General features: G+C 40.6%; 1 protein-coding gene across 1 annotated transcript in view; it reads left to right on the top strand.

The window, feature by feature from the left end:
- Positions 1–25,412, top strand: part of gnb4 (G protein subunit beta 4) — a 59,283-nt gene extending 33,871 nt beyond the window's left edge. Inside the window, exons 2-10 of the mRNA XM_062976790.1 lie at positions 1,740–1,850; positions 9,048–9,086; positions 10,130–10,236; positions 11,892–11,955; positions 13,274–13,436; positions 16,265–16,331; positions 16,434–16,635; positions 17,613–17,829; positions 18,756–25,412. Of these exons, the coding sequence (XP_062832860.1) occupies positions 1,794–1,850; positions 9,048–9,086; positions 10,130–10,236; positions 11,892–11,955; positions 13,274–13,436; positions 16,265–16,331; positions 16,434–16,635; positions 17,613–17,829; positions 18,756–18,862 (1,023 nt within the window). The 5' untranslated portion in view covers positions 1,740–1,793 and the 3' untranslated portion in view covers positions 18,863–25,412. The remainder of the gene's footprint in view (positions 1–1,739; positions 1,851–9,047; positions 9,087–10,129; positions 10,237–11,891; positions 11,956–13,273; positions 13,437–16,264; positions 16,332–16,433; positions 16,636–17,612; positions 17,830–18,755) is intronic.
- The last annotated feature ends 228 nt before the right edge of the window (positions 25,413–25,640 follow it).

The raw sequence follows: 25,640 nt of genomic DNA, 5'->3' as shown, positions 1-25,640 counted from the left end.
CACATAAGGAGCATGGCAAGATGAGGAGGGGAGGAGATTGTAACACAAATCTACAATCTCAACATTTGGGTTATGTCCTGATTTACCAATTCAGCAGACAGCCCACTTCAACTGAGATAGATTTGGAGCCAGCTTTTAGTGCACACCCTGTGCTTCCTGTGTTTTGTGATTGATCTGTAGTAGAGGCACATTGCTACAAAAACCTTTTGAAATTGTGCGCAGTATCTTCAACTTTAAAGATCAAGGACCCACCTAGGCCCGTTTCCTTTGTTTATTTTATTTTTGTTAAAAAAGAGACTTGGCAAACACCAAAATATTTCTTTATTGTTTTTCAACTCTGAAGGAATGTTGATAATAAACCATAGCACTTGTAGTCTAGGCAGCAGCCACTTTTAGTAGTAAACAATCTTCAAAGCGAAACATCTGTGCCTAGTTTCACTTGGTTGTTTTCAGCCTGTGTGCCATGGGATGAAGACAGAATACTTAATCAGAGTAAGGATGTATTCATTGTGTGGCTTTAATTTTGGTGTGAGTTTCCAAATGGAGTACAGACCTTGTTTGTTTATTTATTTACCGTATTTCTATCCCGCCCTATCTCACTCCAAGAGGGACTGAGAGCGGCTTTCCATAATTGTTCTTCTGCAGTACATTCCTATTCAAGATAGTATGATTCTCTTTAAGAAAAAAATGTATTTTAAAACAACTTAGAGACAAAATAAAAATTGACATGTATCTAACATTTTTTACAAGCTGAAGTTGAAAATACTGTAAATTCAAGTGTGAAAATATAGCGAGGAGAAAGAGAAGGCACAACAAAATTCATTACTTTTCATATGGCATGGAGAGAGAAAAGTAGAGAAAACTTGTCTGTTTCTGGTAACAGTAGAGACAGGATCATACAATAAGTAGATTCAGAACAGATGAATATTACATAAACGGGCCAGCAGAACATTGGATAAGCGAAAATGTTGGATAATAAGGAGGGATTAAGGAAAAGCCTATTAAACATCAAATTATGTTATAATTTTACAAATTAAGCACCAAAACATCATGTTTTACAACAATTTGACAGAAAAAGCAGTTCAATACACGTTAACGTTATGTAGTAATTACTGTATTTACAAATTTAGCACCAAAATATTGCAATGTATTGAAAAAAATGTCTACAAAAACATTGACTACTTAAAGGCAAACTGTGCTGGTTAATCCAGAACATTGGATAAGCGAAGGTTGGATAAGGGAATCTCTATTGTAGTACTTCCTAGTGCATAATTAGCTATGGAACTCACTTCCACTGGTTTGTGTAGCTGTAAAAAGAAATTCAAAGTATGGCTATGGTATAAAAAGCCAAAACATTATCTCTGTAAATGAGCCTGCATTAATTTTAAGATCACATGGAAGGGAGCATGTGAGAATCTGTGTTCACATGCTGCTGGGGACTGAAACAGCAGAGAAGAACTATTGCTTTGTGTTGCTTATGGTTTTCTTGGAAGCCATGTTGGCTAAATTTGTTACAGGATGCCAAACTAAATGTATGCACTTTCTGATTCAGCATGCGTGTCCTATATTAATATCTTAACTCCCATTGGGATGGTGCTAACAGTCCATGATGCATTGAATGCATTGGTAAATGCAAATTTCAGTGTATTTATAAGCCTTACTTTGGTTTGTGTGATTTATTGAAAGGGGAATGACATGGCTTTACAATTGTAATTTTCTGTATTTTTTTCTTGGTTTAGGATACTTCTTTTTAAAAAGTACTGTAATTGTGGGAAAGAAACTTGTTCAAGAGAATGAGTGAACTGGAACAGTTACGGCAGGAGGCTGAACAACTCCGGAATCAAATCAGAGTAAGTTGTCATCTTAACATATTTCTACTGCTGACCCAAATATTAAGGAATTTTCCCTCTTTCTGTTTTTTCCTTTTGCATATTTCACCGTGTTGGTTTGTCATACTTGGGAACTCCCATTTGCATTCCAAACTACTTGCTATATTTGCGTGAGTCAAAGTGCATCCTCATCTTCCCTAGATAGAAGACTGAAACTGTTCTGTCCTTTCCACATATACACAGGACCCCCCGCTATTTCCTCCCCTTCCCGTATACAGCCAGTCCCAGGTAACGCTCATGTAAGTGATAAGCAAAGGCATTTGTTGTGTCTTTTCAATCTCCTCTAAACTTACAAGGCAACTGCGGTTGCCTTTGCTTTTTGTGGGGTTTTTAAAAATGAAAAGCAGTGGCCTCTAGCTTTCCTGCCTTCTTCAGTTCTTTGTGGGAACTGTGATGAAGAGTGAAGTGAGAGCCAATGAAATAACCACGTAGTAGCACAATCCTCTTGGTTTTTGTCACAGATCGAGAAAAGTTGTCTATCTAATTTTTGGCCAGCTTTATCCTTGGTAATTATAGTGCAGGCAAATGTCCCATTGATATCCTGGATAGATTCAATGAGAAAGAGCTGTGTGGTTTCATTTTTGAGACTAAATACCACAGGTTGTCAGTGGTATTTTTTTGTCTTGAAAATCTTTAACCTGCAGGTAGATAGTGGCATGCTTGAAAATGCTTTGTAAAAACCAAATATGCAAAAAGGATGGTAGCGGTAGCAGCTCTTCCTAACACTTTATATGGTTGGAAGGGTTTTTATTTTTGTTTTTTTCCCTACAAGTAAGCATTGCTCTATGTAACTTCCCAACAGACTGGGGAAGCACATTCCCAGAACACCTTTATATCTTAATGTTACTTACGACAAAAACCTTCCATTTATGGATAGAATTGCTTCATGTGAGAGTTGCTCTACTATTCCACATTCCAAAGTTCACCAGTGGTGTTCTTCTTAATACCTTCTTACAAAGTTCATTTACACAAAGCCAGAAATTTGTTCATGGACTACCTTTCACTTGGCATTTGCCAGTGCATTCTGTTCCTCCACAGAGCTACAATCAGGTAGGAACAGAATGGCCCTCTATGAATGCAGTTTTATACTTTTTTTGTAAGTTCCGTGAGACATGTAACGGCTTTTGAGAATTGTTTTGAGTTAAGTTTTCTCTACCCTGTGTCCTTACTAAAGGAGGAGGGCCATGTCTGTGTAGCCTTCTATAGTAAGTTGTTCTTTAGTGGAATTTTCCCCTCTATAAATGCCCTAATTTCATAAAGAATATATTGCTCAATCCAGTTGTTAGTCCTAATAATGTGTCATGGAACCCAGTTACAGGGCTTTGGTAATTCAGCCCTGTAACTGGGAGTCATAACATAAACAATCCCAGGAGCACCTGGCAGAAGAAGATAGAATATGCCTGGGAACTTGGGGCCGAAAGTATAAACAATTATAATTGGTCAAGTGTGTGAAAATGGTAGTAATGTGATATTGGGGGTGGGACTTGATGATGATATTTACGTGTGGTGTTACGTAGCATCAAAAGTTATAAAAATAGTTGTATGTAAACATTGGGTCATTCCTGACTTTTCCAAAGTCATGTGTTCTTCAATAAAGATTGGATTTGAGAGCAGCCATCTCTGATCTGCGTTCAGACTGATCCTTTGAAGTGAGCAGGACAATTAAGTCAGGAATCCAGTTCTCACCCTCCTGCAAATTTGCAGTGAAGTGATAATGAGCAGGGAAGGAGATCAAAGCCATGACGGAGCAAAGGGGCCTCCGCTGGGAGCTCTGCCGTTGGCAGAAGAGACACTGCAAGCCATAGCTTCCTCTACGGGGTACCCCAAGCCGGACGGCGTGACCCAGAGGATTCCCAGAGGGGGAAGAGGCGTTCCGGCGGCGGCAGAAACCAGTTGGGGATCTGGAGGAAGCATGCCGGAGACCGTGGCCCTGCGGTTATCCATCCTGGAAACTCACTTATCCAGGCTGTCGGATACCGTGGGGAGAATAGTGCCAATATTGGAAGAGAATCTCCAAAAAGAGCACATCCGATATGGCGCCGAGAGAGAGCCAAGCAAAGGAGGCGATTGGAGCCAGAGGGGACAGCGAGCTTCAACGCAGAGTCCCGCGGCGGCAAGGGACGAGGGAGACGAGGAATACTGGCAGGAGCTGGAGTTCCGAGACAGAATGGCGCGCGAAGTGGAGCGCCAGCGAGCTCTGGGAACTCTGAGGCCGCCATCTCCAACAGAGCTCCCAACCCCCCGAATGGGCGTCGGGGTGGAAAGGCCACTGGGGCCAGGGATCGGGTCCAGTGGATTTGCAGACGAAGGCGGAGAGGAGCGGGGGATCCAGGAAGAGGAGGAGGATGTGCCGTACGACGAGGAAAGGCGAGATGAGGGGGCTACAGCGAGGCCAGTATGCGGATGGGCGGAAGGGCCGACAGCGGCGGCAGACTTTCGGGAGCCGCGCAGAATGACCACCGGAGTGGGGCGCGGCGTGTTCCAAGGAGCCGCCCGAGGAAACCTGATGCAACCCTTCCCCATGCCTCCCAGACAGCATCAACGGGCCGCAGAATGGATGCCAAGAAGAGAAGATCTCAAACTGGAATACGGAGGGGAATCAGATGAACTGAACTTTTTTCTAATTAGCATCAGAGGATACATGGAAGACAATGCACACACATTCCCCTCCGAAGCAAGCAGGGTTCGAGCCATCGGCAACACACTAAAGCGAGGAGCAGCCAGCTGGTACGTGCAACTCCATGCCAGACACGACCCATGCCTGAGGTCAGTGCCCCGCTTCCTCGCCGCACTGGAAAACCGATTCAGAGACCGGCTAGAGCAATTGAGGGCTCGAGACCAGCTGAAAGGAATAAAGCAGAGGGACAAAACAGTGCCCGAGTACGCAGAGGAATTCCTACACCTCGCGGAAAGGGTACCAGAGTGGTCTGAAGTGACCAAAGTGGAGTTATTTAAAGAGGGACTACGCCCCGAGATTTTCAGCTGGGCGGCGCACAGGGATGACCCCGAAACGCTCCAGGGATGGATTCAACTAGCGGGGCGCGTTGAATCCACCCTGGCCCAAGTAAAGCGCTTCAGGAGCAGCGGCGGCCAGCAAAGACCGGTGGCGAGAGGTCGAGGAGAAACGAGGAAGCAGGAAAGACCCGGAGGGAGGCCGGGGATTCCCTCCAGAGGAGACGACAACAAACCTAAACCGGGATGCTTTGTATGTGGGAAGACGGGCCATCGAGCAGCAGAATGCTGGGCACGGAAGGGGGGGCCGCCAAAACCCTCAAAGCCCAAGCCAGCAACCGGGAGGCGTGCGGAGGAGGAGGTGCAAGCCCCAGAATCTTCAGAAAAATTGGTGAGTCGGGACAAACGCATGATAGTAGTGCCAATCTGCCTCTCGGGGCTAGAGAATCGGGCCACCTGCAAGGCATTTGTGGATTGTGGTTGTTCCAGGAATATTATAACTCCAGAGTTAGCAGGAGCGTTGAAATGCCAGCAGATGGCGCTTGACTCCCCAATTGCGTTTTCGCAGCTAGACGGATCAGTGGCTACTGGGGAAGTATCTACAAAGGAAATACGGGAGGTCCCATGTAAAATAGGCAAATGGGAAGGAAGAATATCCTTTGTGATAGCCCCTATTGCCACATACCACGTAATATTAGGGATACCATGGCTCGAACAGGCAAATCCCGAAGTAGATTGGAGAGGAAAGAGCCTAGCATTTAAAGAACAGCAGACGCAATGGGAGATAAGCAAGATTGCAGAAGAGGAGGACGAGGGAGATGAAGAAGGTGAAATAGACCCACTGCTATTGCCACCTGAATACAGAGACTTTGTGGATGTGTTCAATCAGAAAGAGGCAAGTAAATTACCTCCCAAAAGGAATATAGAAGTAGAAATTGAAATAACCCCCGGAGCAAACTTACCAAAACCAAAAGTGTATCCCATGTCTGTGCAGGAGAAGGAGGAATTGAGGAAATACATTGATAAAAACCTGGCGCGGGGCTTCATTAAGCCATCCAATTCTCCTCTCGGGGCCCCAGTGTTATTCAGGAGAAAGAAAGACAACTCCCTAAGATTGTGCATTGATTATCGAAATTTAAATGCAATTACTAAGGACAATAAATACCCTATGCCCTTAGTAAAGGATTTAATTACCGTATTGAAAAAAGGGAGCATATTTACTAAACTTGATTTAATTGAAGCATATCATAAATTAAGGATCAAACCGGAAGATACTTGGAAAACTGCATTTTCCTGCGCATTCGGCCATTTTGAATATAAAATTTTACCTTTCGGTTTAAAAAATGGAGGCGGGTGCTTTATGCAGCTTATAAATGAAATACTGCACCCATTGTTGTACAGAGGGGTATTCATATTTCTTGATGATATCTTGATTGTGACTGAAGATAAGGAAAAGCACGTGAAATTGGTCCGGGAAGTTTTGCAGAGACTAAGAGAAGCAAAGCTGTACGCAAAACTGTCCAAATGTGAATTTAATAAAACTCAAATTGACTTTCTGGGGTATCGGATATCTCCAGAAGGGTTAGCTATGGATCCAGCTAAAGTATCAGATGTAAAAGAATGGGGAGTGCCTCAAACAAGGAGGCAATTGCAATCGTTTCTGGGGTTTGCAAATTTTTATAGATCCTTCATAAAAGGCTTCGCGCAAATAACTGCACCCCTTACTGAACTTTTAAAAACAAAAGGGAAAGGAGAGACAGCAAAAGTAAAAGCTCCTGGCGCCAAACTAAGTTGGACGCCAGAATGCCAAAAGGCATTTGAAACCCTAAAAGAATGCTTCACAGAAGGACCCATTCTAAAACACCCCGATATCAGGAGCCCTTTCATAATCCATTGCGATGCCTCAGACTGTGCGTATGGGGCAGTACTATTGCAAAAGGATCAAAATGGGAACTTAAAACCCTGTGGATATTTGTCCCGGAAGTTCAGCGAAACTGAAAAATGTTGGCCGATATGGGAAAAAGAGGCACTAGCCATATTAAAAGCCTTAGAATGCTGGCGACACTTTCTCGAAGGAAGCGGAATCCCATTTGAAATTTGGTCTGACCATAAGAACCTCCAGTATTTAAAGTCCCCTCGAAAATTGTCCCCCAAACAGATTAGATGGGCACAATACTTCAGCAGGTTCGATTTCCAATTAAAGTTTTTTCAAGGGAAGCAGAATGTCTTGGCAGATGCTCTTTCACGCATGCCTCAACACGAAGGAATACCCACAGCAAAAGAGGGAACAATATTCTCTGACAAACAATGGGGCTTAGCTGTCAGAACAAGAGCACAAACCCAAAAGGAGAACACTGTTATGGTTGAACTCGACGGAAAAGATAATTGGGGAAACGAGCTGAAACAGTCTTATGAAGGAGACCAGTGGATCGCATCCAATGCAGAACAGGGGGAGCAGAAGGGGGGATTTTGGTTTGTGAACAAGAAACTGTATATCCCAGCAACATTAAGGATCAAGATTTTGCATCGTTTTCACAACAACCAGAGCGCTGGTCATACAGGAATTACAAAAACAACAAAAGCAATAGCAAAACATTGCTGGTGGCCAGGGATGAGGAAGGACATAAAAAATTATGTTGTTCAATGTGATGATTGTGCCAGAAATAAATCGAGAGGAGGGAAGCCAATGGGATTATTACAAACAGTAGCAGAACCTACCAGACCTTGGGAATGTGTAGCTATGGACTTTGTGGGGGAACTACCGGTTAGCAAAGGACATCGTTATATTTGGACAGTATTGGACCTGTTTTCTAAACAGGCCCACTTTATAGCACTGACGAAACTACCATCAGCCGAGAAATTAGCTGAATTGTACATAAACCACATTTACAAACTGCATGGATGTCCCAGTAGAGTTGTCAGTGACAGAGGAGTACAATTCACAGCAAAATTTTGGGAAAAATTCCTGGAAATGCTAGGAGCAGAAAGGAGTTTAAGTTCTGCTTTTCACCCCATGACAAATGGGGCGGTAGAACGTACTCAGCAGACACTTGGGCAGTTCCTTCGAATGTACTCTAACATGAGACAAAACGACTGGTCTCGGTGGTTGGCTTTTGCAGAACTAGCTTTTAATTCGACTATACATTCAGCAACAAATAAAACCCCCTTTGAGGTAGTTTACGGGTATGAAATACAGCCTCTGCCCCAGCTGCCGAGATGGACAGAGAATGAGGGAACAGAGGCAGGGAAATGGAAAGCGCAAATGATGGAATGCTGGAGTCAAGTGACTGCATCCTTAAAAGAAGCACATAAAAAGTATAAAGTATTCGCAGACAGAAAGAGGGTGGAAGGTGATAAATTGGAGAAAGGAGATTTAGTGTGGCTGAGTACCCAAAACATCAAACTGGGGCTACCTTCGAAAAAATTGGGCCCTAAATATATTGGACCATTTAGAATACAGGGTGTTATCAACGAGGTGACTTTCCAGTTGACATTGCCAAAAAGTTTAGGGAAAATACACCCTGTATTCCATCGTAGCTTACTGAAAAAATATATGGGTACTTTGGACAAAATGGACACATAGAATTATTGTTTTGTTTCAGGCTTGTGATGAAAGAAGAACCGAAGAGGAGGACGAAGAAAAGGAGGGCACCATGTCATGGAACCCAGTTACAGGGCTTTGGTAATTCAGCCCTGTAACTGGGAGTCATAACATAAACAATCCCAGGAGCACCTGGCAGAAGAAGATAGAATATGCCTGGGAACTTGGGGCCGAAAGTATAAACAATTATAATTGGTCAAGTGTGTGAAAATGGTAGTAATGTGATATTGGGGGTGGGACTTGATGATGATATTTACGTGTGGTGTTACGTAGCATCAAAAGTTATAAAAATAGTTGTATGTAAACATTGGGTCATTCCTGACTTTTCCAAAGTCATGTGTTCTTCAATAAAGATTGGATTTGAGAGCAGCCATCTCTGATCTGCGTTCAGACTGATCCTTTGAAGTGAGCAGGACAATAATGTATCAATATAAGTTAGGTAAATTTTGATTGACTAAGCTATCATTGATTCATTGAGTCTCCTATAGTTGGGAATAACAAATGTAGAGTATGCTGTCTAATAGATTTGTAGTAGCCAACAGTTTGCAATATTCATTTTAATTGCTCTTTTTAGAGACTAATCTTAATTTTGTTTTATTTTAAAGGATGCCAGAAAAGCATGTAGTGACACAACTCTTGCTCAGGTATATTTATTTATTATTTACTTAAAATCTGTATCCTATCTTCTTACACTACAATCCCTAAAGTTTGATTATGATACAATAAAGCATAATCTAAAATAACAATATGAAAAACATAGAACAAATACTGTAAATCTCTGAGATGGTTGATCATGTTTCAAGTGTGAGAATGCATGGTAATTATTTACATATAGCTTATGACACAAGTACAGTGTAGTAAAAATTCTTGTTTATAGTTAGCAGTTCTTAAGACACCTCAAATGTATGCTTTTCAGTGGGAACATCAGTGTAAAACATATTTGCTTAATTCTAACAGGTCTTCTGTACAGAAAATTGCCAATGTTGTTTAATAAGGTAATCATTTAGTTAATACCAATGAATTCAGGGAAGTTCTGTTTCCATAACTGGAGGCACTTTAAGATGTCCAAATATGTTTTCATGTTGGGCTTCTTACACAAGTTGCAAAATTATTATAGGACATTTCTGCATGATGTACCCAAAACACCTACCAGAAATTCTATACAATACAATATGGTAGGATTCCATGTGCAAGGGTCCAACCTGCAAAATGTTTATTTGAAAACAGAAAGATTGAAAGTTCCTTAATCATGTCATCAGGATTGATGGGGAGGGGTTTATATTTTTAGAGGGTGAGCCCATTGGAAGGTCTGAGCAAAGACAACATAGAGTAAGCCCTGGTTGCCCCAGTTCCAAAACCAAGAAAAATCCTGGATATCAAGATTTTACAAATATTTTTCGTAAGGCATTGGTTATGAAACCGAAAGAGCTTGGGAGTGAAATCTCCATGTGTTTTCTACAATAGCAGAGAAGGAAGATGCCCATTACCTTGTCAGAGCTTCTGCCTCCTGTTCTTGCATTTTGTTGACTCTGTGTTTAATGGTGTTAATCCTACATCAACACAGCTCCTCCCTGACTAATGTAGTCACAAGTGTTGTTCATGAAAGCATCTTTAATATTCAAAATCCTTGCATATCTCTTCTGCTGAGGGGGCAATATTGAATAGTATTTTACTTCTCTTTTCCCAGATCACCACAAGTCTTGACTCAGTGGGTCGAATCCAGATGCGCACAAGACGTACGCTGAGAGGCCATTTAGCTAAAATTTATGCCATGCATTGGGGAACTGATTCAAGGTTTGTACAATTAGTTGACATAAAGTGGGAGTTAGCCTCGTGATTGGGGAAGGTGAATACACTTTTCCTTATTAGTTTATATGAACACTGTTGTGTGGAAAAGAGTACAAATATAGAAATACATGACATCAAAAAGGGTGGACAATATGCAGTTCTGGGATGAATGCAATTGCAGACTTTCCTGGACTTCCTTTTTTTTCTTGCACAAATGAGTGAGTTGCAATACTTCCAGGAACAGTGATTGATATGTCAAATTTTCACACACACTTCTTCAGTACTCTGGCATTGTTTTAACTTTTTACAACACCTGTTTTTCAAAACCAAAGGCAAGCATCCACCCATTTACATTTTGAAGCAATTGGGGTAGGGGCGGGGGCGTAGTATGTGTGATCCGTGGAAATTCCCAGGGCAGAAAATCTCATTCCCAATGTGTCTCATCCTGAAAAAAACGAATGAACCAAATGAAAGTTTAATATCACATATGTGTAAAACTGCTCTAAACCTTGAAGGAAACTGCTAAAACTCCCAATAATTTGTTGAGTGTTTGCCAATTTAGAGATACTTTTTGAAATACTAGACTTATTCTAATTTATGAGTAAATAACTCTAATATCTGTTTCTATGTAGCATTTGCTCATTGATTAGGATATTTTGGTTTTGCTCTGTAATCAAAGATTCTTTGAGTACTAAAATGTTCTTTTTGCTCCAGGAAAATGTATATATAGGCACTTTCCTCCAATAAAGCAGTATGTCTTTTAATTAATGAAATATTAACGGAGTTTTGAAAATGTGTAGCTTATTCCTCCAGTTTAACTTAAGGGGGGGAATAGAGCCATCCCATTTTTAGAAGATGAATAGAAAGTATGAATCCCAAATTTCAAGATTCCCTCTACTCCTAGCCGAAAAATGTGAATCATGTGCCTGCTTTCCAGATGGTGTTGGGTTGCAAGCCTTAGCCAGCAGCCTTAGCCAGCAGATCTATTATGGGAGAATGGTGAGAGTGGTAATCTAGCGGCATCTTGAGAACTGCACGATTCCTACCTCGCCCGAAGCATTACACCAAGGGTTCTGTAGATGAAATTGGCTCAGTGGTTTCCATGGAATTAAGTAAATCAAAAGTAAACAGCCTATAATCAGCAAAACGGTCTGGGTGCATAGAATCTGCACCCTTCCTCCTGTCCAAGAAAGTGTCATCATTATAGTGAGATATGTTTACTCCCAGCAGCAAGTTGTCTTGATGAGCACTGCTTCTCTTTTCTCCCATGTAACTCAATAGCAGCTGCCAGGATATATGGAGGCAGAAGCAGAGCATTTTTGTAAAGAAGATGCCCATACCACCCTGATACTGTGTAGTCAGACCCCCCTCAGAAGCACTACTATATGTGTAGGCCTTTATCCTGTCCTCTACTTTACCTTGTTAAATTGTTAGTCATTTTGTTAGGATTTATTGAGAGAAAGGGATGGTTGGCTTCGTATGAAGTGTCTTAAATATCCAAAATAACATGCTTGAAAGAGGAAAAAACAAAGGAGTATCTTTGTGAATAACTTGTGCTTGATGGTTGTCAGTTCTGAAATCAACAAGAAAGAGACACAAAGTTAACTTTTTAACATGTATTCTGTGTATTTGTGTGTTTTGTTTTCTGTGGTTATCTCTAGGCTACTAGTGAGTGCTTCCCAAGATGGAAAATTAATTATTTGGGATAGTTATACAACAAACAAGGTAGAGTTTTTTTTAAAAAATATATCCTTTTGGCATTTTTATGTGCCTCTTGCTAGTGGCCTTTGCTTTTTGTTTCCACTGCTACTTTTAATTTTTGTTCTCTACCTGAAGCACTACTTTTCCATTTTTTTCTTAATCAACTCTTTTGCTTCTTGAATGTTTTTCTTTTCAAGCTCCAATTCAATTCTTTATCTTGCTTTCATTTCCTTATCTTTGTTTTGAAAAATAGGTTATTTATTTCAGCATTCCATTGACTATTCCATCTCATCACTCTTAATAACGTGGCTCACCTGCCTGGGATAAACAGACTGATGGGTCTCAACATCTTTCTGAAGGGTTGGAATTGTTTGGTGTGGGTTATGGAAATCAGATCAGTGGGCTTTCTTTACAAATAAAACAAATCTGATGCTTAGAGTCTGGGAAAGTGGAGCTTTAAAATATATATATATCATGTATTACAGTCCTTATAGACAAGAAGCTTCTTTTTCAGGGCACCTTGCTTGAGGTTTTTTTTTTCCCCATGGTGGTTAGTATTATGGAGGCTTTGGCTCATTACGGAACTGTTTGGTGTCATTTAGGATCATAAACACACAGAGTTCCAGTCTTTCCTAACCTCTCATTCCATGCCATGAGAGAGAGGACAGTCTTGTTTTTGCAAATGAGATGAGACTGAACCTGAATAACAGTTACAGATTATCAACTGAGGTGTGCTGGCATTTTTATGTTTAAGATGTCCTCCTGAGTTCGTAATTCCTGTGAGATTCAGATGTTCCCTATTTTTAGCTAGGATTGAGACTAGGCTTATTTTGCATCCACTTCCCCCTTCAGCTGTGCTTCATGCACTTATTCCTTGGAAGAATGGCATCTTTGGCATGAGAGATTTTGACTGGTCAGTAGGATCAGCAAAAGTGTGTGAACTGTTGTAAACATGAGGCTAGAGATGCCTGCAGAGAAAGGGAGATTTAAACTATGCTTTACTGAGCTATGAATCTCAAGGGTTATCGGGAAGTTGAAAGAGATGCAAGAGAGCTTGGCCCGATGGTGAGTGGAGCAAAATGATTACATCTTTGGCAATGTGTAATACTGGCTGTTTTAAAAGTAGGCTGCAGAGTTTTGGTTGTGTTCTGACATTATTCAGGAAAACTTGGAAATCTGGAATTTAGGGGAAAGGATCTGTGAATTATATTTCTCAGTGTAGCAGCTCAGCCTCTCTGATAGTTCAGATAATTATGTCTGTCCATCTACAGTGTCTGGGCCCGTGTAGGAGAACAAAGCTTCTCTCTGACATGTCTTCTGTTTTTTCTCCTCCCTCTTCAAGATGCATGCCATTCCTTTGAGGTCTTCCTGGGTAATGACCTGTGCATATGCGCCATCTGGCAATTACGTCGCCTGTGGTGGATTGGACAACATCTGCTCCATCTACAACCTGAAGACAAGAGAGGGCAACGTGCGAGTGAGCAGGGAGCTACCCGGCCATACTGGTCAGCTGCCATCTGCTCTTTGTTTTGTCCCTTGGTTCTCATAAAATGGTGCCTTGCTGAGATGTTTATTAAAAAAGAGTGGGAGGGGGTCAAGGTGCAGAAAAAAATGTTGTCTTGAAACAAAATTATTGGAGCTGTTTCTGTGTTCAGGAGCTAAATTTCTAGCCTTTGCCTTTATGTTTGATTCTCAGACTGCAGAAAGGAATTAATTCTGGAATGCTGCCTGAATTGAGAAAGTGTATATGTGTCTCCTATTTTCACATGACTTAAAAGTCTACTGTAACCTGACGAACCCTGACTTCCTTCCTCAGTTTTTCCTACTCAGAAGTTCTTTGTTCAGTTCTACTTCAATTCAGTATTACCTTAGCTTTTTTTTTGTATTCCTTCTTTCAACTCTTCTTCTTTTTTATCTCCTTCCCATTCTGTCTTTTTATGTTCTGTTGTTTTCCTCCCATCCATTTTTATCACTACAGCTCCTGTGGGGAAAGTGACTTTGTAAGTTCTTTAAATCTTCACTTCTTTGGACAAAACCATAGAGTTGCTATTGGAACATGTTATTTTGCTAAAGTAATTTCGGGCTAAGGAATCCCATTATATCAGCTGTTTAATATGATTATAGAATAAGGCCTTTGACAAGGCACTATGACCTTCTGGCAAACAAACTAGTCAAATGTGGGCTGGGAAAAACTACAGTTAGGTGGATCTGTAATTGATGAAGTGAACAAACACAAAAGGTGCTCACAAATTCTTCCTCATCATCCTGGAAAGAAGTGACGAGTGGAGTGCTGCAGGGTTCTGTCCTGTGCCTGGTTCTGTTCAACATCTTTATTAATGACTTTGTTGAAGGGTTAGAAGGCATGACCACCATGTTTGCAGACGACACAAAATCTATTATTCTAAGTGCAATATAATGGTAGTGGCTTCTTTGTAACAGAGAGGTAACCAAACCTTGGCAAAGGATTCATGCTTTCTTTCGTTTTGCTGCCACAGGTCAAATACAAAGCCGAATTTATCCGAAGATGTCTTAGTTTCTATTACTTTTTATTAAAGTACTTCTTTGTGGAAGAAAGTAAAAGACTCAATGTTACCTAGTTGGGCAATGGCTTACATATTTATATCTGTTTAGAACAGTGTTACTCAGAGAAGTGGTCCAGGGACTGATGGCAATTGGTAACCCAGTGGCTGCCACTCCACAGAGAGATTCCAGGAAACAAAAGAAACAGTTGTAACTAATGTACAGAAATTCCTGCCTTGTAAGATGAAAAAAAGTGCCAATCTCCCACATCAGTTAGTATGAATCCCATATCAGATAGAAAGCTTTGGACCTTTCTTGGCCAAGGAGCCTGTATTTGCATTTCTTTCCACTAATGCTTCTCACAGTAAAATTTGCTAAGCAGCCACTTGGGTTAGCCCATCATCAGCCAGATGACTTTTTAAGTTAGGTAAAAATGACTGTTCAATTGAGCTTTTCCCAGATCAACCTTAGAACAGGTAGTTCCATAATAGATTTAACCACAGTTGTTTTTCATTCTCTGTGGGTAAAGGTGGATATTGAATTTGGCTAAATCTTTTTCCTGGATGACAATCTTCCTGTAATACAAAAATGAAACAGTTACTGTAGGGATCAGTTCTAGCTCATGAATAAGGAGACATTCACACACACATCCCTTTGTGAGGCTATTAGCTGAATATTGTTCCAATCTACTTCTTGGCTGTTTCCAATGTCCCCTGTACATGTCTAATTCATCTCTTTCTGTTCAGTACACTGGTAGTTACTTTTCCTTGTGCTTTCATTTTCGCTATTGTGATCTGTCATCTTCTCTGTGTTTGACTGAGCAAAAAAACTGGGATGGAAATAGGGTTTATATTGTTATATTTTTATTATTTATTTGTTTTTATCTTGCTTTTCTCCCACAATGAGACTCATCATTTTGGAATTTAAAGCAGATCATTTGGGGCATGTGACATCCCACCAGGCTTGATTAGCAGGGGATCACATTCCTGGATCTAGAGTGGACCTTTGTAGTAAATGAAACCAGTTATTCATTTCCCCCTCTAATCTATACCTAGGGTTGAAGAAATGTGAATTGTCAAGTGTTTCCCAGTTTCATTATTGGGCAATTTGGCCTTCTTTCTCTCTTTTCCACCCAATATACTCTGTTCTAAAGGGAGAAAAGATAATTGGTATTCTGGACTGAGTTGCTATAACAATGGCTTCCGCTTCCCAGGTTGTTGAACCATAGCCGTACAGAATATCATTTCTCTGTGTCTTATAAATATCTTGCCTTTCAGGAAATATATCCTTGGCAATGTCTCAAAATTCAGCCATTACATCTCCACTCTGTAGAGATGGGCTGGTCCTTTGGTGAAGACCTCAATTTGTGTGCTTTCTTTTTTATTTTTTAATATAACAAATAAAAAATTGCTGGCAGTTAAAATCTTTACAAATACTTAGGAATTAATAGCGTCTAGCTGCTAAGGGAGGAAAGAAAGCCTTGTATGTTAACTGGAACACAATTTTAGGGTTATTTGCTTGAACTGTATTGGAGCATATGGCTTCCATTAGTGTGACTTACATGTTCTACTACTACAGCTTGCCTCATCTATCCCTCTACGAACTCTGCATCCTCCCCATCCGTTGCCTGCCAGTTTTTAAGCCTTTGCAGCCTTAATGTCTGAATGAATGAATGAATGAATGAATGTTCAAAATGCTGGAATCTGGAATTAATTTTAATTCCACAATGTGTCCAGACTACATGTATTTGGTTTGATATTTTAGATCTTGGTCTAAAAAAATATTTTACAAGTTTTCTGTTTTGTTTTTCTAGGGTATCTGTCCTGTTGCCGATTTCTAGATGACAACCAAATAGTCACAAGCTCAGGAGATACCACTTGGTGAGTTCCGGGGCATTTGTTTTTTCTTCCTTTAATATTGCTATAGTTGGTTAAGTTGGATATTTAATCTGATGTATTCCAATATTTTCCTTTCATTTGCAGTGCGTTGTGGGATATCGAGACCGGGCAACAGACTACTACTTTCACTGGGCATACTGGAGATGTAATGAGTCTTTCTCTAAGTCCAGACATGAGTACTTTTGTTTCAGGAGCATGTGATGCATCATCCAAGCTCTGGGATATTCGAGACGGGATGTGCAGGCAGTCTTTCACAGGGCATGTCTCTGACATAAACGCAGTGTGTGTAAGTGTCTAGCTACATTAATAACTACAAGAAGAAGGAGGATTATGAATTTAAATGCCATTCCTATTTTCTTGTACTCATGGCTAGGTATTGGTGGAGCAGTTATGAGTGCATGAATGTTTTTAAACAGTCCAGCCTATTGAAGAGGGTGTTGTAGGATATTGGCAGGTTAGCTCCTATGAGGATTCCCTTGAAAAAACAAGGGTGGGAGAGGTTAGGGAGGCTGTCTCCTGTGTGTCTGTTAGTTGGGTCTGGTATACACTTCTGGAATCATAGAGATGGAAGAGACCACAAGGGCCATCCAGTCCAATCCCCAGTCATGCAGGGAAATACAATCAAAGCATCCCCGATAGATGGCATTCAGCCTTTGCTTTAAAATTTCCAGAGAAGGTAGTGCTGGAGAACGTAACATTCCTGTTATGCTAGTGTTTCTGACCTGAGCTACTGATTGTCTCACAAACTCAAAGCAATGATTTTATAGTGTTGTTGAACCCTCAAGAATTAAATAATAGAAGAGAATGTGTGCTGAGTAGAAGAGTTTGTATTATAATCTATTTAAAAATAGATTTTGAAAGCAGTTTTTTCATGGTTTCTGGCTAACTGTATATCTGTGCAAACATCTTTGCAAATTTGTGGAACTTGTTTTTCAACAACAGTCCTTCCATCCAAACAGCTGGATGCTATGTCTTCCATCACTTTACCTCAGTTTCTTCATTTCTTACTGCAATATTGGCAGGAAAAATAGGGCTTTGTTTAAGTTTAGGTTTTGAGTCAGAAATACTATATAAAGCTACTACTATAACTTAAAATCCAAAATCTTAAAAAAGAAATTCCCTTCATTTCCTTTTATCCATTCTGACCCTGGTTAGTAGAGGAAATCGGATTTCTAAAGAGCCGGTATATTTGAAGTAAATAAATGAAACACTTCTTAGGACTCCTCACTTTTTGGTGTGACTTCTGTCTTGTTTACTTTGCAGTTCTTCCCTAATGGCCATGCCTTTGCCACTGGCTCTGATGATGCCACCTGCCGACTCTTTGATCTGCGAGCCGACCAGGAGCTGATGATGTACTCTCATGACAACATCATCTGCGGAATTACTTCGGTCGCTTTCTCAAAGAGTGGCCGCCTTTTGTTGGCAGGTTATGATGACTTCAATTGCAATGTTTGGGACACCCTCAAGGGAGAACGCGCAGGTGAGTTGATGTGCCCTTTTGTTTCAACAGTTCCTCCATCCAGTGTTGACTCTGAGGAGACGCTGCATCACCCTGGAGTCAATATTGGGAGCTGCTGATGCTGTTTTCTTATCTATTTAGTTTTCCCTACTATCCTGGTTTGTCTGGATTACCAGGTGTCAATTTACTGACATTGTGGATAGGAATGAGGTGGCTGGAAATAAAGGTCTTCAGGAATGACATGCAGATAGCACACAAACATTATTTATTTATTTATTACATCACTTCTACCCCGCCCTTCTCACCCATCAGGGACTCAGGGCGGCTTTATAATATGTATATGAGTGTAAAGTAAAAGGATCAAGAAAATATAGGTAGGGTAAGAAAGTTAGATACAACATAGACATTTTTAGAAGCAGTGGTATTCTAATTTTCCAACCATGTGGATGAATTCTGTCTTTCATAGAAACGCAGACTCTTTCCTGAAGGACATGACTTTCCCCTGAATTAAGCAGGCTAATGAAATGCATCCTATTTTCTCTTGGGGAAAAATGGTTTTTCTGTGTATTAAAAAATGCTGGAACCAGAGCAATTTCTCAACTAGTCTAACACTAGTTTGCCAGAGGTGTTAGTAGTCTGGAAATGAGCACAAACCAAGATCTGTGGGACGAAAAAGCAGGGCTAAAGTTTAAAACAAATTTAGCACAACAGTCATGTTCATTTTGCTGCAAGACTAAATCTTGGGCTACAACTCTGTTCACACATTATGCTATTCACAGTCCCAGTGATCTTTCTTGAACCCACTTACCTGGGAATCTTAGAAATTTCATGTACAGAAGCATGTGAATTTGGGCATATATATTTTGTGCAGGCTTTTGACCAAACTTAGAAACTTGTATGAGTTGACCATTCCTGAAGTGTTTCAGCATTGACCTTTTGTTCCTCAGGTGTCCTTGCTGGCCATGACAACCGAGTCAGCTGCTTAGGAGTTACTGATGATGGCATGGCAGTAGCTACAGGGTCTTGGGACAGTTTTCTCAGAATCTGGAATTAATCTTGCAGCTGAAAGACATCCGGATAGACACGCACACCTTCTCCACTGAGACCTGGAGAGATAAATGCTGCAGCCTATTGCTGTGAAATAATATTTCTACCTTGTATTTACAGGTGAAGTTTTTCTACTCACTGATTATTGCATAAATAGGCTTTCTGTACATGAAGTTTTAAAAAAATCAAGTGAAGAAGTGGTGGGTGGGAGAAATCGGTAGCGTCTTTCTTCAAAGAAAAGGAAAGCCGAGGGCAGCACATGTATTCGTGGTGACCGAAGCTAAAAGAAAGCAGTCCATCTTACAGTTGGTTTGCCTGTGTTGTCCTGGAAGGATTTCTGCTTGTGCCCCAATCCTAATTCTGTACCTTTTTGTACATAACTGAATATACACATAGCAGCCAATCATGTAACATTTTGTCTGTAAGTAAAGAAATAATGTTTGCATTTTTTAAAAGAAACTGCATTTATATAGCTCTACATTTAATCTGAGATATCTCCCCTGAGTTCCACAGTGGATCAACTAGATTGTTGTTTTTAAATGTGTCTTCTTTTTTCTTTATTTTCTTTTTGGTGAATTTACTGTAGATAAAAAGTGTGAAGTTGAAGAGCTGTTTGTAGGTTTTATAACAGAAGGTGTTTGAATTATTGCTTGATCTGTTTCTGTGTCTGTTTAAAAAAGTCCTGATGACTCCTCGCGACACCTAGCGCCTTACTTGCGGTGTGACCTATTTATTGGAATATGAAGTCGTTCCTTCTGAGCCGATGCTTCCTGGAAATTCCATTGGCAGCCAGGGGCACCAGACACCGCAGACGTAAATAGGTCATCAGATGCACCCTTCAGAGATAAGAACTGAAAATGTTGGTGTCGGATTTTGAGCTTCCTTCCAACAGCCTTTCTATGATTTGGCTCAGCATGCAAATCAGAAGGTGCACGTATTTGTGGCTGCATGGCTGTGCCAATCATTCATGGATTTTTGAGGTGGGTCGGGTAGTTGTCAGTGTGATGTTTTCAGGCCTACTGTAATATCACTGGCCTGTTAGGTGTGAGGTGAAGAATATTGAAACCACTTCAGAGTTCTAGCAAGGACTTTCGTTCCTCCTGTGGATTGTACCACTCCAAATGCATGTGGACCATAGTTTGTTTTCTCCTCTCACATGTATTAAATACACTTGTATAGGCAGACATTTAATGTGTTTCAGGTACAACACCTCTTTCCTCGGAGTACCTATTTGCACATGCCGAGAATTGTAAAAATAGAAGTATTCCATTTAAATGTACACTTCTCCCACTGTGCAATCTGTGTGTGTGGACTGTAGCATATGCCACATCAATATTTGGAATTGGCTCCTGAAACCAGTTCAGGTACACCAGCCAACCTCTACAGGAAGTGCTGAAATTTCATTCTGATACTGCCAAGATATTTGTTTGGGTTGCCCAGACATTCCACAGCAACACAGAGTTGCCTTTTTTTTGTATCTGTCAAGAGAATTCCGGTTTTAGATCCTGATCCTTTTATTTCTGTTTTTATTTTAGGAAGCTCTAACAACCTTCATGAGTTCTTGCTGTCTTAAATTTTGACGTAAAATCAAGTTATCTAACAATAACTCATAAGAAAAGTCCTGTTCACATAAGTATGGGAAAGGTTATGGCTAGCTAAAAACAGATTTCTGTTTTTCATCACAGAAATCACAGAACTGCCCCTTTTTGTTCATATAGTACACATTGCCCTACATTCTTTTATTTTGGACTGGAAAACCCCCTACAGAATCCGTTAAATGTACCTATATGTTGATTCATCGTCCAACAGTTGATTGAATGGGTCTATTCTAGTTGAAACTAATCAACAGGATGCCAGTCATCAAGTGACCTCAGCTTTTGTTTTAGTGGAAGTATTGAGGGTTGGATACGTTCCATTCCTTAGATGTCTTCTCACTGATGTCCAAAGAAGGTGAAAATGTATTATGTTGTTAAAATGCCCTCTTTCAAAGTGTTTAAGGAGACAGCGGAGCTGTTAAAGTAATCCTGGTTCTCTTGGCAAACAGCAGTTGCTGCCAGCATATTAAGAAAGAGTTGTTGCTAAACCATCTGTTTTGTCAGATTTCTGCCAATTTTGTGTATCCTTAACTTCAGCCTTTCCTGTTTGCCTGTGTTTACAGTATGTAAAAGTGCCAGTCCATGTGCCAAACAAAAGGAGCCACAAAAGCACTAATACTTTCTTAATGATACAACATAAAGAAGCGTGTTTCTGGCAGTCTGGTGCAGGGTTTTTTAGAGCCAGAATCATAAGCACTTAATAGTATTTTCTGCTTTTCATATGAATCACTCTCTTCACATTCAGTATTGATACGACCCGGATCAGAGGTAGAGGTCAGTAACTGCAGTAAAACTCACTAATAACCTTGGCTGCTTTGGGTGAGATCTGCGTTCAGGAAGTGTTTCTGAATTCTGTGGATCATATTCACAACCCTTTTTCTTTTTTTCCTTTTTTTACAATGCCTTATGCCTGCAAGAAGGGTATTGCCTGTAATTTGAAAAAACAATTTATTTAGAAGGCATCTTTGGAATTAAGAATGGATGGTTCCACACAGCTTGGAGGTGTTAAGTAGCCTTCAGGGACTTTTAAAGGTGTTTGTTTTGTGCGAGTTGTAAGGTAATGTCTAGATGTTGTTTTTGGAATGGCTCTCAGGGAGTAGGCATATATTGTAACATTTAGAATAGGAAGTAAATTATGGCTAGATTTGTGGCTTGTCCTAAATAATAGAACAGTCTTAAATATGGAGCGTGAGAATTGACTGATCCGCTAATGTGTTTCCAAGTGTGTCTAAGAGTCAGAGCCATCCCATTTCTCTAATCAATTAGATTTTAAAGAAATCAGGTGTCAATATGTTAAATACAGAGCCGCCCTACTCTCAACCATATTCACTATATTTCAGTGTAGTAGATTCCAAGATACAGTGTTACATTCTTAGCTTGTGTACATATTCTGCAGCATAGGGACAGTAGTCTACATTGTACTTGGCTGATGCTAAATTTGCATGTTTGTGATATTTTGGCTCCATCACACTTTAGAAGGCTTCCTTTATAAGGAGTGGTATCTATCAGAATGGTAGATTCCTGCTGTTTGTTCAGCTATGTTGAAATCCTAGTGTAGGCATCACTGTAGTTTCTTGTACCCTTGTGTTGGACATAAATTTTTCATCAACTTTGAAATAAAATGGGATTTACAGACCGCTGTCCTGTTGGTGACATGTTTGGCATTACCTCTGGTTGCCCTAGCATATGTACGTTTTCCATCCTCACGAAAGGAGGTATCTCAGTCCCTCATTGCACAACATGACATTTTGACTGTACTGCAATATACCCCTGTTGGCCAGTTGGATGCCAGTGTGTTGTTGTGGTTGTTGGACACCACCCATCTGAAACATGCAGCAAATGTTGGGAAAAAATTGCTGCTGCCCTCCCAGGCTTCTACTGGACTCAGAGGAGTCCATGAGTGTGATAGCTATCCTTTTTCCTTTCTGTGCCTCCTTCCTTTCTAGCCACTGATAGGCTGTATTGCTGTCTGAGACCTACTAATGCAGCAGAAGAAAGTTTGCAGAGATAAATTACATTCCATCACCATCTGGGTGGGATTTGGCAGCATAAGGATATCTCTTGAGTTTTTTCTCCATCTGATGGAAATTTGGATACAGTTGTGTATCCTCAACTGTTTTGGGGTTTTTTCTGCACGGGAATTTGTTTCCCTAAGGAATTTTCTAAACTAGGGCCATATTTGGGTGTTGTGTGGTTTCCGGGCTTTATGGCCGTGTTCTGCCAGCATTTTCTCCTGATCTTTCTCCTTCATCTGTGGCTGGCATCTTCAGAGGATGGCCTTATTGTTAAAATAATTTATCACATATAAAATGGCCCCAACTAATTTGCTGAAATTTGCTAGATGATGAAGGTAGGGCATATTTGTCATGTAGATGCAACAGCTGTGCTGAGTTTAATGTATATGGGCATTTATGTAAATCACAGCTGATTCGTGTGATTGGAGTTTGTGGGAGGTTGTGCTGTGCTTGTATCAGATAAAATGCAGTCTAGCACCCTTGGATGACTCTTCAAACTGCAATTCTGCACTCTCTCTAATATCTTTCACAGAGTAAGATTCAGGTGAGAAATAGGATAGTAATTCCTATGGCAAAAATGGAGAAAAGGTGTGAGTCAGCGCATCGAGGTTATGTGATTGTGCCAGGTTGAGTTACCAAACTGGAGTAGCTTTGCTCCAAGGAGAGACCTGTGGCCCATGAACTAGCAGCATATCTTCGCTGAAAGTTATAGCATAACTACCGTATTTATTCAAGTCTAATTCAACATCAAATTTAATGCGCACCTCAATTTTCTAAACCTGAAATCAAAAAAGTATTTGCTGGCGAATGTAATGCTCAGTAGTAAAAAGTGCACTCTTTGTAATTTGGTGCATTACAGTGGCTGTATGCTTAGAACTCCTACTTTAAAAACAAATCTTTCAGCAATGGAAAAGAAAACCTTGGGCTGCGTGTATGTTGTAGAGTGAATCCACTGTAACTACCCTGGCTCAATGCTATGGGATCATGGGGCCTGTAGTTTGGGGTCATGGGGGCTGTCAAAGAATGCTGATGCCTCACCAAACTACAAATTCCAGCATTGCATAGCAATGAGCCATGGCAATTAAATTAGAGATGATGTCCCTCAAATAGGAGCTCCAGGTGCAGCTCCTGAAGTAGCTTCCCCCTTTCCTTCGGCTCAGTACTAAGATTATTACATTGCTTGAATCTAATGTGTACCCTAACTTTGGGAAGGTGAGCATTAGATTTGAGTAAATACGGTATCCCCCCCCCCCCCGCACCAAAACAACAACAACAACACTGTTTCTGATGCCACTTTTCTCCTAGTAAAGATCTGTGTTGATCAGAGTTTTTGTTTGGATCTGAGTGTGACTAGGCAGTCGGTTGTGAGCATCAAAGGCCTGATGTAGTGCAGGGACTGGCGGTAATATTTAAGAAGCTAAGATTGCTGGTGCCAAAGAATGAAATTATGCAGCCATTTAACAATGGCAGTTAAAACAATCCCACAAGGATGTGTGGAAATTGGAAAGCACTTCATATTAACTGAATCACAAGGCAAAATGATGCTAGGCCACTCAGTAGCTGATCCTTTTGGTGAAGTATACAAATATTTCCACCTTAAGCTTGAGTTGTACTTTTTTGGTTGTGGTTGAGGTTGCTATTCCCTCAATTGGTCCACAACCAAAGACTGGTGGAGGCGATTGGAGAAGTGTCTGATTATGTTCATTTACAATAACCTCACCCATTGGATCTTGTTGGAAGATGTCCATGTCCCACCTCTGGCTGTGTACATACACCCAGACCTCTCACTCTTCCTGAATCATAAAATAGGCATACGGGGAGTGGGTGTCTCTCAAAGGTGCATGGTGAGTCCTGGATCTTACATTAGGAGCCATGCATGCAGGATACCACCATGTAGGATCTCTGCTAACACCTCTCACTTCTGTGGGTGCCATACAGTTCGCTGTGCCCAGGTGTGGATAGAATACAAAGCTCTGCATTCATACTGGACCCTTTCAGTTGTTTGTTGCCCTTCCTGCAGATAATGAAGGCCCCTTGCCTCCAGGAAAGTTCCTCTGAAAGTTGTGGGTTCTTGAGTGACTTTGTCTGGCATCTGTGGCTATAGCTGTAATGACATATCACTAGTATGTGTGGAAGCGACAGTTTCTGACCTTGGGATTTGTGAACTTTGGGTTACCCTTCCTACCATAATTTGGCACTCTACTTCAGCATTTGAAGTCCTGCAAGTTGAAATTTCTCCCCAAAGTTGATCAGTTGTGTAAAATACATTCAAGACTGTTAAATGCTCAGTGATGTTATGGTGAGTCTGTGAACAGTGTTACTAATAACTTATAAATACAAAAAAAAATGAAATGTGCCTGACCTTCCTTGTGCCACACCATGTTTGATTTTTGACTAATATGGGCATCTTAGATTTTAAGCCTTTGTTTTCACAACACAATGGTGCTCTCTTGGTTTCCTCCTCACTGCGACACATTTCTACATGTGTATACTTGCATTGTCACCCAAAGGAACGGCATTCAGCTGTTTCCAGAAATGGATGTTTTTACTTTCGCTTTTACTAATGACTTATTCCAGTCTCTTTCATCCAGGATGTGTGTGAGTGGGTTTTTTTTTAACCTCTTCACTTGTTGCCAGTTTCTCTTGAGGAAAACCTTCCAAAACATTTCCAGGTACCAAGTGATTCTGCACTGCCTTTTTGATTGTGTATTCTGGAAGTCTTATCCTTTTATTTAACCTAATTAAAAACAAAGCACCCAGGGACTTGTGCCATTTTGTTCTTTAACAGTGCTGTTCTATAAAGTTTTCCCTGTGGAAGAGAAATCACTTGCTATGAACTGTTTATAGTTTCCCTCCATAAGCTTTCCTTTGTATTTGTACAGTGGTTCCGTAAAAGATGTTGCCTGACTTGACATTGTAACCAATAAACAACTGCTTTTAACTAGGATTTCTCTGGTTGTTGTCATTCATCTTCTCTTTCTTGCCTCTTCAGAAAAGTGACTTACTATGACGAACATTTTAAAATAAGTGTTTGCTTCTATAAATGCATCATATCATTGCCTTTTGTCATGAAAGGAACTACTAGTCTTCTGCAAAATACAGGAAGAAATCATGCTTGGGAATGAGTATTCCTTGCCTAAGAAACCCCTGTGAAATTGATGGGGCTTAGCTTAAG

The sequence above is a fragment of the Anolis carolinensis genome, chromosome 3 (assembly GCF_035594765.1).
Source record: "Anolis carolinensis isolate JA03-04 chromosome 3, rAnoCar3.1.pri, whole genome shotgun sequence".
NCBI lineage: Eukaryota > Metazoa > Chordata > Lepidosauria > Squamata > Dactyloidae > Anolis > Anolis carolinensis.
The sequence above is the reverse complement of the archived record's forward strand: the minus strand, read 5'-3'. Positions and strand labels throughout refer to the sequence as shown.